General features: G+C 43.6%; 1 protein-coding gene across 1 annotated transcript in view; it reads right to left on the bottom strand.

Annotated features, from left to right (window-relative positions):
- The window catches only part of DSCAML1 (DS cell adhesion molecule like 1), a 391456-nt gene that overhangs the window by 61600 nt on the left and 314466 nt on the right, over positions 1-15390 (bottom strand). Inside the window, exons 12-15 of the mRNA XM_053691135.1 lie at positions 13159-13358; positions 6942-7038; positions 3691-3819; positions 187-354 (exon numbers count right to left, since the gene is read on the bottom strand). Coding sequence (XP_053547110.1) covers positions 187-354; positions 3691-3819; positions 6942-7038; positions 13159-13358 — 594 coding nt within the window. The remainder of the gene's footprint in view (positions 1-186; positions 355-3690; positions 3820-6941; positions 7039-13158; positions 13359-15390) is intronic.

Genomic DNA, 15390 nt, shown 5'->3' on the forward strand with positions numbered 1-15390 from the left:
ATCATGCTAAAAAGAGGACCCTTATTCAGACAGTGGGTGGTGATAAGTTAGCTAATTATATCATTATGGTTATTAGTGAACAGGTCAAGTGGGAGCCTTTATTATCTATGATAATACTGGTCAATAGATAGGAGTCCTGCTCTTTACATCCCATGCATGATTAGTAGATGCATGTATGACACTCACCTGCCTCCTCTGTGCTAATAGTTAACTCTTTACTTGGTTCACTACGCCCAATCTTGTTGAAAGAATACATGCGTATGCTGTACACAGAGGCTGGATGCAGATCTACAATATTTGCCTGGTTAATTATGGGGGAAATATTTCGAGTGGATTGTTTAAATTCCCATGAGTCTGCAAGAAAAAGACAATTAAATAAGGTACTTCTAGTAATTAAAATAGCCACTTTATTTTTATTTTTTTAAATCAAACTAGAGAGCTAAGTGGAAAAGAATGAACCCTGTGTGTGTATATATAATATAGCACTAACCGTGTGCATATACTACATAGCACTGACTTCTACTTATATACTACATTGTGTTGACATCTGCGTGTGTAAACTACACCGCACTAACCGCTGGGTATATATACTACACAGCACTAACCCCTGAGTATGTATACTACACAGCACTAACCCCTGAGTATGTATACTACACAGCACTAACCCCTGAGTATGTATACTACACAGCACTAACCCCTGAGTATGTAAACTACACACCACTAACCTCTGGGTATGTATACTACACAGCACTAACCCCTGAGTATGCATACTACACAGCACTAACCCCTGAGTATGTATACTACACAGCACTAACCTCTAGGTATGTATACTACACAGCACTAACCCCTGGGTATATATACTAAACAGCATTAACCCCTGAGTATGTATATTACACAGCACTAACCTCTGGGTATGTATACTACACAGTACTAACACCTGGGTATATATACTAAACAGCATTAACCCCTGAATATGTATATTACACAGCACTAACCTCTGGGTATGTATACTACACAGCACTAACCCCTGGGTATATATACTAAACAGCATTAACCCCTGAGTATGTATACTACACAGCACTAACCTCTGGGTATGTATACTACACAGTACTAACATCTGGGTATATATACTAAACAGGACTAACCCCCGAGTATGTATACTAGACAGCACTAACTTCTGGGTATGTATACCAGACATTACTAACCCCTGGGTATGTATACTAGACACTAGTAATCCTGTGATATGTATACTAGACACTACTAACCCCTGGGCATGTATACTAGACAGCACTAACCTCTGGGTATGTATACCAGACATTACTAACCCCTGGGTATGTATACTAAACACTACTAACCCCTGGGTATGTATACTACACACTACTAACCCCTGGGTATGTATACTAGACACTACTAACCCCTGAGTGTGTATACTAGACACTACTAACCCCTGGGTATGAATACTAGACACTACTAACCCCTGGGTATGTATACTAGACATTACTAGCCCCTGGGTATGTATACTAAACATCACTAACCCCTGGGTATGTATACTAGACAGCACTAACACCTGAGTATGTATACTACAGACTACTAACCCCTGGGTATGTATACTACACACTACTAACCCCTGGGTATGTATACTACACACTACTAACCCCTGGGTATGTATACTAGACACTACTAACCCCTGGGTATGAATACTAGACACTACTAACCCCTGGGTATGTATACTAGACATTACTAACCCCTGGGTATGTATACTAAACATCACTAACCCCTGGGTATGTATACTACACAGCACTAACACCTGAGTATGTATACTGAACATCATTAACCCCTGGGTATGTATACTAGACATTAATAACCCCTGGGTATGTATACTAGACATTACTAACCCCTGGGTATGTATAATAGACACTACTAACCCCTGGGTATGTATACTAGACATTACTAACCCCTGGGTACGTATACTAGACATTACTAACCCCTGGGTATCTATACTAGACACTACTAACCCCTGGGTATGTATACTAGACATCACTAACCCTTGGGTATGTATACTAGACATTACCTACCCCTGGGTGTGTATACTAGACATTACTAACCCCTGGGTGTGTATACTAGACATCACTAACCCCTGGGTATGTATACTAGACACTACTAACCCCTGGGTATGTATACTAGACACTACTAACCCCTGGGTATCTATACTAAATACACACAGAGAGAAGTGCACTCACAGGAACGAACAACCAGCTCAATACCATTGTTAGCCTGTTCTATGGCGATTTACCACCTGGGTGCAACTTCTTTTAGCCCAGCAATGCTTTTCACAGAGTAGAACTTTCCTGTAGTATATCAGTCTGATCCCGCCTATTACAGTCAGTCCAGCACCGAAATACCAGGCAATTCCTCTCTGAACAAGGAACACAGCAACCCCAGACGATCGTTTCGGCCTTCATTGGGCCTCGTCAGTGAGGTGTAGCAGTATTCCTCTAAGCACACTGAGCAAGGAGTCCACGTCTGGTTTCCCCTTTTTCCCATAGGGAGACTAAATACACACAGAGAGAAGTGCACTCACAGGAACGAACAACCAGCTCAATACCATTGTTAGCCTGTTCTATGGGTATCTATACTAGACATCACTAACCCTTGGGTATGTATACTAGACATTACTAACCCCTGGGTGTGTATACTAGACATTACTAACCCCTGGGTGTGTATACTAGACACTACTAACCCTTGGGTATGTATACTAGACACTACTAACCCCTGGGTGTGTATACTAGACATTACTAACCCCTGGGTATTTATACTAGACACTACTAACCCCTGGGTGTGTATACTAGACATCACTAACCCCTGGGTATGTATACTAGACACTACTAACCCCTGGGTATGTATACTAGACATTACTAACCCCTGGGTATCTATACTAGACACTACTAACCCCTGGGTATCTATACTAGACATCACTAACCCCTGGGTATATATACTAGACATTACTAACCCATGGGTATGTATACTAGACACTAATATCCCCTGGGTATGTATACTAGACAGTACTAACCCCTGGGTATGTATACTAGACACTAATATCCCCTGGGTATGTATACTAGACATTACTAACCCCTGGGTATGTATACTAGACACTAATATCCCCTGGGTATGTATACTAGACAGTACTAACCCCTGGGTATGTATACTAGACAGCACTAACGTCTGGGTATGTATACCAGACATTACTAACCCCTAGGTATGTATACTAGACATCACTAACCCCTAGGTATATATACTAGACAGCGCTGACCTCTGGTGTATATTTCAGATATAGGTAATGTATGGTTATAAAATACATAACACTAAGCCCAGGGTATGTAATACATAGAACTAACCCCTGGGTGTGTATACCACGCTGCTCTCTGGTAACATATGAGATGATACCTGGGTGTATATACTACGCTGCTCTCTGAGTACAAATGAGATGATACCTGGGTGTATATACTATACTGCACTTACTATGGGTATGTCTAAATTATAACAAATATCTGACTCTACAACATGCATATTTTACAGAGCTATCCCCTATACCTTATATGGAGGAAACCCTAGGGAATGTACACTGGCCTCTGGGTCTGTATACTAAACTGAACTGAGCATTGGGTGCTAACCCAGGATGTGTATATTCACCTGACTTGTTCTTGTATTCAATATCAAACGCTGTTATAATGCTGTTCCCATCAAACCTCTGGGTCCACCGTAGATTCATGCTGCGAGCCTTCACCTCCCGGATCTCCAGCTCAGGGGGGTCGGGGGGCTCTGTAGGGGTAAAGGAAGCACTTTTGTGAGAACACAGGCTGTTATGGAAAAGAACGCAAGTTCAGAGATAGACACAATGTGCAAAAGTGAATCTGTGTGTGAGGTTTATAAAACGTATATATTTTTTTTTATAAAGGATTATTTTTTTATGTAATGGATCAAAATGAGTACCCAGTATGGCAGTTTATGTGAGAGTATGACACCGTGTGTTAGTACCCAGTATGGCAGTGTATGTGAGAGTATGACACCGTATGTTAGTACCCAGTATGGCAGTGTATGTGAGAGTATGACACCGTGTGTTAGTACCCAGTATGGCAGTGTATGCGAGAGTATGACAGTATGTGAGTACCCAGTATGGCAGTGTATGTGAGAGTATGACAGTATGTGAGTACCCAGTATGGCAGTGTATGTGAGAGTATGACACAGCGTGTGAGTACCAGTATGGCAGTGTATGTGAGAGTATGACAGTATGTGAGTACCCAGTATGGCAGTGTATGTGAGAGTATGACAGTATGTGAGTACCCAGTATGGCAGTGTATGTGAGAGTATGACAGTATGTGAGTACCCAGTATGGCAGTGTATGTGAGAGTATGACAGCGTGTGAGTACCCAGTATGGCAGTGTATGTGAGAGTAGGACAGCGTGTGAGTACCCAGTATGGCAGTGTATGTGAGAGTATGACACAGCGTGTGAGTAACCAGTATGACAGTTTATGTGAGAGTATGACACCGTGTGTTAGTACCCAGTATGGCAGTGTATGTGAGAGTATGACAGCGTGTGTTAGTACCCAGTATGACAGTGTATGTGAGAGTATGACAGTATGTGAGTACCCAGTATGGCAGTGTATGTGAGAGTATGACACAGCGTGTGAGTACCAGTATGGCAGTGTATGTGAGAGTATGACAGTATGTGAGTACCCAGTATGGCAGTGTATGTGAGAGTATGACAGCATGTGAGTACCCAGTATGGCAGTGTATGTGAGAGTATGACAGCGTGTGAGTACCCAGTATGGCAGTGTATGTGAGAGTATGACACAGCGTGTGAGTACGCAGTATGGCAGTGTATGTGAGAGTATGACACAGCGTGTGAGTAACCAGTATGACAGTGTATGTGAGAGTATGACACAGCGTGTGAGTACCAGTATGACAGTGTATGTAAGAGTATGACACAGCGTGTGAGTACCCAGTATGACAGTGTATGTGAGAGTATGACACAGCGTGTGAGTACCAGTATGACAGTGTATGTGAGAGTATGACACAGTGTGTGAGTACCAGTATGGCAGTGTATGTGAGAGTATGACACAGTGTGCGAGTACCCAGTATGGGAGTGTATGTGAGAGTATGACAGCGTGTGAGTACCCAGTATGACAGTGTATGTGAGAATATGACAGCGTGTGAGTACCAGTATGACAGTGTATGTGAGAGTATGACAGCGTGCAAGTTCCAGTATGACAGTGTATGTGAGAGTATGACACAGCGTGTGAGTACCAGTATGACAGTGTATGTGAGAGTATGACAGCGTGTGAGTACCAGTATGACAGTGTATGTGAGACTATGACAGCGTGTGAGTACCCAGTATGACAGTGTATGTAAGTGTATGACACAGCATGTGAGTACCAGTATGACAGTCTATGTGAGAGTATGACACAGCATGTGAGTACCAGTATGACAGTGTATGTGAGAGTATGACACAGCGTGTGAGTACCCAGTATGACAGTGTATGTGAGAGTTAGACACAGCGTGTGAGTACCAGTATGACAGTGTATGTGAGAGTATGACAGCGTGTGAGTACCAGTATGACAGTGTATGTAAGAGTATGACACAGCATGTGAGTACCAGTATGACAGTGTATGTGAGCGTATGACACAGCATGTGAGTACCCAGTATGACAGTGTATGTGAGAGTATGACAAAGCGTGTGAGTAACCAGTATGACAGTGTATGTGAGAGTATGACACAGTGTGTGAGTACACAGTATGACAGTGCATGTGAGAGTATGACACAGTGTGTGAGTACCCAATATGTGAGTGCATGTGAGAGTATGACACAGTGTGTGAGTACCCAATATGGCAGTGTATTTTTCACTACTCTGGGGGAAACCAGTGTTTTTTAGGACTACACTCCAAACACTACAAGTTCCTCCAGAAAAAAACAGGAGTTACATTTGTGTTATAATTGTTATAATATACGTATATGGTAGTGAGTGTATTGTGGATACGTATATGGTCGTGGGTGCATAAGTATACAGTAGTGAGTGCATACATATATGGTAGTGAGTGTATTGTGCATATGTATACAGTAGTGAGTGTATTGTGCATACGTATATGGCAGAGAGTGCATGTGATGGCAGTGAATCAAGCATGATTAAGAGGCTGTGACCCCGAAACGTTGCTTTTTTATTCATCACAATAAATTGTTAAGTAATTGCTAAATAATTTTAGAGTGATGTGGACATTCTTTGGATTTGGTGCATGCATAAGTATATGGCAGTGAGTGCATAAGTATATAACAGTGATATGGTGGTGAGTGCATATGTATATGGCGGTGAGTGTATACGTATATGGCAGTGAGTGCATAAGTATATAGCAGTGATATGGTGGTGAGTGCATATGTATATGGCGGTGAGTGAATACGTATATGGTTGTGAGTGCATACATATATGGCAGAGAGTGCAAAAGTATACGGTAGTGAGTGATAGTGAATGTATTATGCATTGGTATCTGGTGGTGAGTGCATATGTACATGGTGGTGAGTGCATACATATATGGCGGTGAGGGCATATGTATATGACAGTGAGTGCATAAGTATACAGCAGTAAATTCTTAAGTATACAGTAGTAAGTGCATACATATATGAAAGTGAGTGTGTTGTGCATTTGTATATGGCAGTGAGTGCATACGTACATGGCGGTGAGTGCATACGTATATGGTGGCGAGTGCATACGTATATGGCGGTGAGTGCATACATATATGGCGGTGAGTGCATACATATATGGCGGTGAGTGCATACGTATATGGCGGTGAGTGCATACGTATATGGCGGTGAGTGCATACATATATGGTGGTGAGTGCATATGTATATGGTGGTGAGTGCATACGAAGGTGGTAGTGAGTGTGAGTCTATACCTTGCACAGTAAGCTGGATCAGCCCCCTATCCTCTCCATACGAGTTTATTGCATGGCATGAAAAAAACACGGAATCTCCTCTCTCTGCTGGTTTTAGCTGTAGATGAAGAGGGAGTCACAATAAGACATGTCATTGACAGCACTGCTACTCACATTAAATCCGCTTGTTACAGCAGCATACCGTAATTATAGCAGCATCGCCCATTATAATATACCGCACCTCCTAATGACAATAGCATCCCTCATTTTAAGTACACTCCTCCGCAGTCCTTTCACCTCTCAATAAAAAGACATACAGAGGGACTGTATTTAAAACATTTCTGTCATCCACATGAAAGGGCAGTATCTTTCTATTTTGAATTCCTTTTTTTGTGAGTGAAAAAAACATAAATTATGCTTACCTGATAATTTTATTTCCATCGTGGGGAGGAGAGTCCACGGCTTCATTCATTACTTTTGGGAAATAAGAACCTGGCCACCAGGAGGAGGCAAAGACACTCAAGCCAAAGGCTTAAATACCTCCCCCACACCCCTCATCCCCAGTCATTCTGCCGAGGGAACAAGGAACAGTAGGATAAATATCAGGGTATAAATGGTGCCAGAAGATAAATTAAATTTAGGTCCGCCCACCGTAGTTACGGGCAGGAGCCGTGGACTCTCCTCCTCCCCACGATGAAAATAAAATTATCAGGTAAGCATAATTTATGTTTTCCATCTAAAGGGGAGGAGAGTCCACGGCTTCATTCATTACTTTTGGGAAACATATACCCAAGCTTTAAAAGATACTGAATGAAACTGGGAGGGTAAAAATGCACCACAGCCTGTAAAACCTTTCTCCCAAAAACAGCTTCCGCAGAAGCAAAAACGTCAAATTTGTAAAACTTTGTAATAGTGTGTAAGCAGGACCAGGTAGCCTCCTTACAAATCTGCTCCATAGAGGCCTCATTCTTGAAGGCCCAAGACAAAGCCACAGCTCTAGTTGAATGAGCCGTGATCCTCTGAGGAGGCTGTCTCATAGGTCAAGCGAATCAAGCTCCTCAACCAAAAGGAGAAAGAAGTAGAAGAGGCCCTCTGCCCCTTGCACTTCCCGGAATACACCACAAAAAAAAGATGTAGACTGTCTGAAATCCTTCGTAGCCTGAAGATAGAACTTTAAGGCTCGAACCACATCCAGATTATGAAGTAACCTCTCTCCTTAGAAGAAGAAGAAGGGTTAGGACACAAAGAAGGAACAATTATTTCCTGATTGATGTTACGGTTAGACACCACTTTGGGAAGAAACCCCAAACCGGAGCGAAGAACAGCCTTAACCGCATGAAAGATCAGATAAGGAGGCTCGAATTGCAAGGCAGCCAGCTTAGATACTCTGCGTGCCGATGCAATGGCCAACAGAAAGAGAACCTTCCAGGACAGAATCTTAATGTCAATAGAATGCATAAGCTTAAACGGAACCCTCTGCAATACCTTAATGACCAAGTTTAAGCTCCATGGGGGAGCAGACTGCCTAAAGACAGGTCTGATTCTAGACAGAGCCTGAACAAAAGATTAAATGACAGGAAGCTCAGCGAGTCTCCTGTGCAACAAGACTGATAAAGCTGAAAGCTGTCCCTTTAAGGAACTGGCGGCAAGAGCCTTCTCCAAACCTTCTTGGAGAAAAGACAGAATCCTGGATACCTTCACATTGTGCCAAGGATATCCGTGTTTCTCACACCAGGACAATTAAGTCCTCCACACCTTATGGTAGATGCAACGAGTGACTGGCTTTCTTACATGAACTAGAGTGTCAATCACACTTTCAGAAAATCCTCTCTTGGCTAAGACTAAGCAATCAATCTCCACGCAGTCAGCCTCAGAGAAACGAGATTTTGATGTTGAAAGGGATCCTGTTCCAGCAGATCCCTGCGACAGGGTAACCTCCATGGCGGAGAGGATGACATCCCTACCAGATCTGCAAACCACGTCCTCAGCGGCCACAAAGGAGCAATCAGGATGGCCGAAGCTCGCTCCTGCATGATGCGTGCAACTACACAAGGTAGAAGTGGTAACAGTGGAAAAATTTAAACTAGGCTGAATCCCCAAGGCACCACTAAGGCATCTATCAGCTCTGCCTGGGGATCCCTCGACCCGTATCGGGGTAGCTTACAATGAGTCTGGACGCCCTGAGATCTATCTCCAGCGTTTCCCATCTGAGACAAATCTCTGCAAACACTTCGGGGTTTAGAAACCATTCCCCCGGATGGAAGGATTGCCTGCTGAGAAACTCCGCTTCCCAGTTGTCCACACCTGGAATGTGGATCACTGAGAGCAAGCAGCTGTGGGACTACACCCACTCCAAAATCTGAGACACCTCCCTCATTGCTAGGGAGCTCCTCGTTCCCCCCTGGTGGTTGATGTAAGCCACCGAGTTGTCGGTCTGGAATCTGATGAAGCTGAACGACCCCAGAGGAGGCCAAGCCCTCATAGCATTGTAGATTGCTCGAAGTTCCAGAATATTTATCGGAAGGAGAGACTCCTCCCGGGTCCATTTTCCTTGTGCCAATCTAGCACCCCAAACAGCTCCCCATCCTGCCAGACTCGTGTCCGTGGTCACAATCTCCCAGGACGGTCTCAGAAAGGATGTCCCCAGGGACAGATGCTCCGGACGGATCCACCAGGATAGGGAGTCCCTGGCCCGAGCATCCATGGATATCTGAATGATGGCCGTTCCACTGTCTCAACATGCACAATTGAAGAGGTCTGAGATGTAACTTTGCGAAAGGGATGACGTCTATGCTGGAAACCATGAGCTCGATCATCTCCATACACTGAGCCACCGAAGGGCTTGAGTAAGACTGAAGGGCAAGACAGGTGGACACAATCTTCCTGCGTTGTTGATCTGAGAGAAATATTTTAATGGACATAGAGTCTATTATCGTGCCCAGGAACTCCACCCTGTTGCTGGGAACCAGGGAACTCTTTCCTGAGTTGATCTTCCAACCGTGAGATTAGAGCAATAAAAGAAGAGCCCTTGAATGATCCTCTGCAAGGCTGAACAATGGCGCCTGGACTAGGATGTCGTCCAAATAGGGCACCACAGCAATGCCCCTGCATCTGGCCACTGCAAGAAGTGTCCCAGAACCTTCGTGAAGACTCTTGGGGCCGTCGCCAGGCCGAGGGGAAGGGCCACAAACTAGAAGTGTTGGTCCAGAAACGCAAATATCAGGAACTTGCCCTCCTCCTTTGGAACCACAAAGAGATTTGAACAGTACCCTAGACCCCTTTCTGCTCGGGGTACTGGTACGATAACACCTAGAGAGGAGAGATCCCTCACACAATCTAGAAAGGCCTCTCTCTTTTCCGGTCTTGAAGACAGGTTTGACACAAGGAATCTGCCCCCAGGTAGATGGGACCTGAACCCTATCCTGTAACCCTGGGCAACAACCTCCAGAACCCAAGGGTCCTGAAGTCCTGCAACCAGGCTTCGGAGAAGAGAGACAATCTGCCCCCGCCTTGGTCTGGAAACCGGTCGGGGGCCGCCCCTTCAAGCCGATTTAGCGTCAACTGGCTTCTTGTTCGGCTTGGACTTGTTCCAAGTTTGAGCTGGCTTCCAAATTCCCTTGGACTGATCCGCTTTTGTGGCGGGCTGCTGGCGCTGGGCTTTGTCTGTGCGAAAGGGATGAAAAGTAGATCCTTTAGGCTTTCTTATCCTGCGGTAGGAAAACTCCCTTGCCTCCAGTAACCGTGGATATGATCAAATCCAATCCTGGACCGAACAGAATCTTTCCTTGAAAAGGCAGGGACAACAGCTTCGTCTTAGAGGTCATGTCCGCAGACCAAGACTTTAGCCACAGAGCCCTGCGAGCTAAAACGGAGAATGCTGAAACCTTTGCGTTCAGGCAAATAAATTGCATATTGGCGTCACAAATGAAAGAATTGGCGACATTCAACGCCTTAATCTTATCCTGTATCTCGTCGATGGAGGTCTTCCTCACGACCATATCACACAGGGATTCACACCAATATGTCGAGGCACCGGCAACCGCGTCTACAGCCGCTGCCGGTTGAAAGACAAACCCCGTATGTTGAAACATTTTCCTTAACATGTTTTCCAACTTTTTATCCATGGGCTCTTTAAACAACGAACTATCCTCGAGAGGAATAGTCGTCCACTTCGCGAGCGTAGAGATGGCACCATCCACCTTAGGGAAAGTCCCCCACAGCTCGAGCTGAGAGTCCAGAACGGGGAACAATTTCTTAAAGGAAGAAGAAGGGGAAAAGGAAGAATCTAATTGCTCTCATTCATTCTTAATAATATAAGTCATCTTAACAGGAACCGGGAAGGTCTGAGGCACCACCCTGTCCTCGTATACCTTATCAAGCTGAGGAATCGAAGGTTGCTCCAGAAGCTTCTGTTCGGGAACCTCCAGAGTAGCAAGCACTTGCTTCAGCAAAAAGCGCAAATTTTCCATCCTAAACCTAAAGTCAGGCTCCTCTGCAGCCGGAGGATGAGATGACATGGACTCAGACCCAGAAGGAGCCTCCTCCGAAGAGTCGAAGTAGGCCTCGTCATCGTATAACAGCTCTGATATTTCCATAGGCGTAGACAACCCCTGGGCCGGGCCGCCATAATACGCCCTACGCTTGCGCTTAGCAGAACGTGGTAAGGCATGGATCACTTTCGATACCGCCATTTGCAGTTGATCCACAAAATCTGACGGCCAACGAATCTCTCCTGTAGGAGTAATGGTTGGACCCTGGGGCGCTGCAAGTGCACTCTGAGATGAAAGCAAGAAACGCACCTCCCAGGACGGGGAGCCCTCAGAGGTGGACAGCTCAGTAGTACTAGACATCCCTTTAGTTTTAGATGTCGCAACTTTATCAAGGCATGTGGAACATAGTTGAACAGGCTGATCTACAAGAACCTCCTCACAATAAACACAGGAATGAGACTTTGTTAAAGAGGGAGTACCCTCTAACGCGTCAAAGTCCTCCATAGCTTGCGCTTTTATTATGGACTAGACTAGCTTAAAAAACAGGCACCTTTATACTCCAATGGCCGGGACACTCACCACCTCCTATGACCTGTTCAATAATCCCCTCACTAGGACTATTAACTCTTGATTCCATAAGATAAAAGGCGCCACACTAAGACCCTGTCTTCTGTGCTATCATTATGTATAAAAAATGAAACAATCTTACCAGAATCAATGCAGTGGAACAATAACACGGCCCTTCAAGTGTGACAGGTAGAAGCATCACTCCTGACATGGACTTGAGTGCAGAAAGCAGGCAGCGAAACTCGTCAACACTGATTGCTTGTGGAGCTGTTAATATGAGTCTGGATGGTTTCGCAGAAAGACTCTCCCTGCATCTCCGGACTCTAACTTTCATCCAGGCTCTCACTGAGAGGATGACAGGACTACTTAAAACTCCAGTCCCATTCCGAAGAGTACTACCCTCCATAAGATACTACTCCGAATTTTCGGCACTTCTCTGCCATCCTCCTGTGACGAAAGGCAAAGAATGACTGAGGGATGAGGGGAGTGGGGGAGGTATTTAAGCCTTTGGCTGGGGTGTCTTTCCCTCCTCCTGGTGGCCAGGTTCTTATTTGCCAAAAGTAATGAATGAAGCCGTGGACTCTCCTCCCCTTTAGATGGAAATATGAAATAAAAGCTGTATTAGCTGGGTACTTTCTACTAAAGCTCTTTGGGTAATAGGCACTTCTTACTAAAGATCATTGACTGGCAGGTGCTTCCTGATAATGCTCATTTGATGATAGAAACTTCCTACCAATGATGATTGGCTAACAGATACTTCCTACAAATGATGGTTGGCTAACAGGAACTTCCTACTAATGAAAAAGAGCTGACAGTTACTTTCGACTGATTATCATTAGCTAACAGTTACACATATGCCTATTCATAACATTATTAGGCATATCCAGCTCAAATTAAACTGATATGTTAGTTTGAATTTAAACAGCTTTTCCTTAATATTTATTCAGTCAATAAAAATGTCAGCATCATTTATATTCAATTTTTTCTTAAGTATGATAGAAAATTTTGGAGTACAGAGTCCCTTTTAGTATTATGCCCGCACTATTACATCCTTCATTAAAATGGCACCACTCATACCAGGACCCTTATTTTAAGTATTGTAAGTGTGTCCCATGGTATAAAATCCATAATTGCAAAACAAACTCTTTCTTATTATATCACCCCTAATTGCACAGTCTCACCGTCAGGGTGGAGATAACTTCATCGCCGCTATCCTTGGTAGCGATCAGGTAACGTAAATTTCGGTCAGGGTCGATCACTGTATCCCCCTTTTCCCAGCGTATTATGATCGGGCGCTCCCCTCGAGCTGTGCAATTAAGGCCTTTGGTCTGACCCTTGATAGCAATTGTTGTGTTGGGATGTGAGGTGATCATCGCAGGGACTGAGAGAATAGAAGTGAATAATTATATAGGTAAACAGGGAGCACCCATACTTGTGTACAAATCAGGAACACACTGCTCTGTACATAAGACATTAACTGCTTTGTATATATACTAGAGAAATCCTGATCTGTATACCTTAGGCATGTACATCAGACACACACACACACACACACATGTACAAAGACAGACATGAACTGCCTTGTGTATCAAGCACACACAGTATCAAGCACACACACTGCCCTGTGTATAAAGCACACACACTGCCCTGTGTATAAAGCACACACACTGCCCTGTGTATAAAGCACACATCCCTGTGTGTAGGACGCATGTAGACTTTTTTGTACATCAGACATACACACGCACACACACACACCTACAAAAGACAGACATGATCTGTACAGACAAACGCACTGCTCTGTGTATCAAGCACATATGCGTGTGTCCCTGTGAGTTGGGCACACACAGTGCCCTTTGTATTATGTACCTCAGTCATGCACACTTTCTGTACATAACACATCACAACTATGCTGTGCATAAAAAACACACAATTCTGTACATATCACATACTTGTCTGTGTATTGGGTGCCCTGTGTATTGGGCACACACAGTACCTTGCACATAGGGTGTACCTACTGCCTTGTGTATTGGGCACACAATCAAGCCAAGCACATTATACACACAATGTGTGATACACATGTTGCTTTCCGTATCAGGCACACATAGAAACTGCTCTACATACCACACACTGGTCTGCACTGACACACATTACTCTGTACATTAGAAACACATTGTTCTGTACATCAGAGACACACTGCGCTGCACATGTAAGGAGATTATGCTTTCTCCAGCCCAATATGATGCCGCAGGCTGCGGAGCTATCTCTCGCTGTGTCTGTAAAGCCATCTCCAGTGAAGTGGCAGAGAGACACGCTCCACATCATTTCAATTTGTGGTAGGGCCGCAGAGAGAGGATGGGGGGGGGGGGGTAAAGCACAAGAGGAGAGAGAGAGTGACATAAAAAAGAGACAGGGAAAAAACAGAAGAAAAGGAAAAGACGAGACAGACAGATATATATTAAGGAAACAAGAAAAAAAGCAAGACCATGAGAAAAGAAAAGTGACTCATAATAATTAAATAAAAAATAATGAGAGAAAACAAATGAAGAAACAAGCAAGGAATAAACAGAAAAAACGCAGAGAGAGAGAGACAGAAAGAGACAGATGTTATAAAAGAGTTTGCAAAAGGCAGTTAGAGAGCACGAAAGTGCAGAGGAGAACAAAATTACACAATATTTTAATGGTGAGCGAAAAGGGGAAAACTAGATTTAATAAAGCTCATTTTTAAAAGTAAGCTGCGACTGCGAGATCCAGTAGATCTCATGCGTCCCTTGTAGAATTAACCACAATATTCTATTGAAACCTCTGTAGGTCCTGTATTGGCATTCACTACATTTCCACCTGACAAGGTTAGAAAAATAAAATGCAATATATTACTGAAACAATGCCAGTGTTTTACTTCACAACTATAATTATTTTGTATTGAACATAATATATTATAGCAATGAGCTTTATTCTCTTTAGATTTCATATTTTTGTATAGCAGCGTATGTAAAACTCTTGCCTTGGTGGAAATAATGGCCCTAGGGGGCCAAAAGTAAATTCTGTAACCTGCAAATGCTGTAAATCAAATAGGTGGCTTAGGCCAGTGATTTTTAACCTTTTTTTTGCCGTGGCACACTTTTTTACATTAAAACATCCTGTGGCACACCACCATCCCAAAATTTAAAAAAAATCACACATTGTAGCCTAATATATATATATATATATATATATATATATATATATACATACACACAAACACATACTGTATGTATTGTGCTGTTATGCCATGCCTCCTACAAACTATAATAACAGCATTTTGAATATAGATTTAAAAACACACATTTAAACCACTATAATTTAAGCTCAATATCTATAAAATGTGTCACTTAATGTTGGGGTGTCGGCTATATAAGGTGTTACTTTGAGGAGTG

Source organism: Bombina bombina, chromosome 8, assembly GCF_027579735.1.
Source record: "Bombina bombina isolate aBomBom1 chromosome 8, aBomBom1.pri, whole genome shotgun sequence".
Lineage (NCBI taxonomy): Eukaryota > Metazoa > Chordata > Amphibia > Anura > Bombinatoridae > Bombina > Bombina bombina.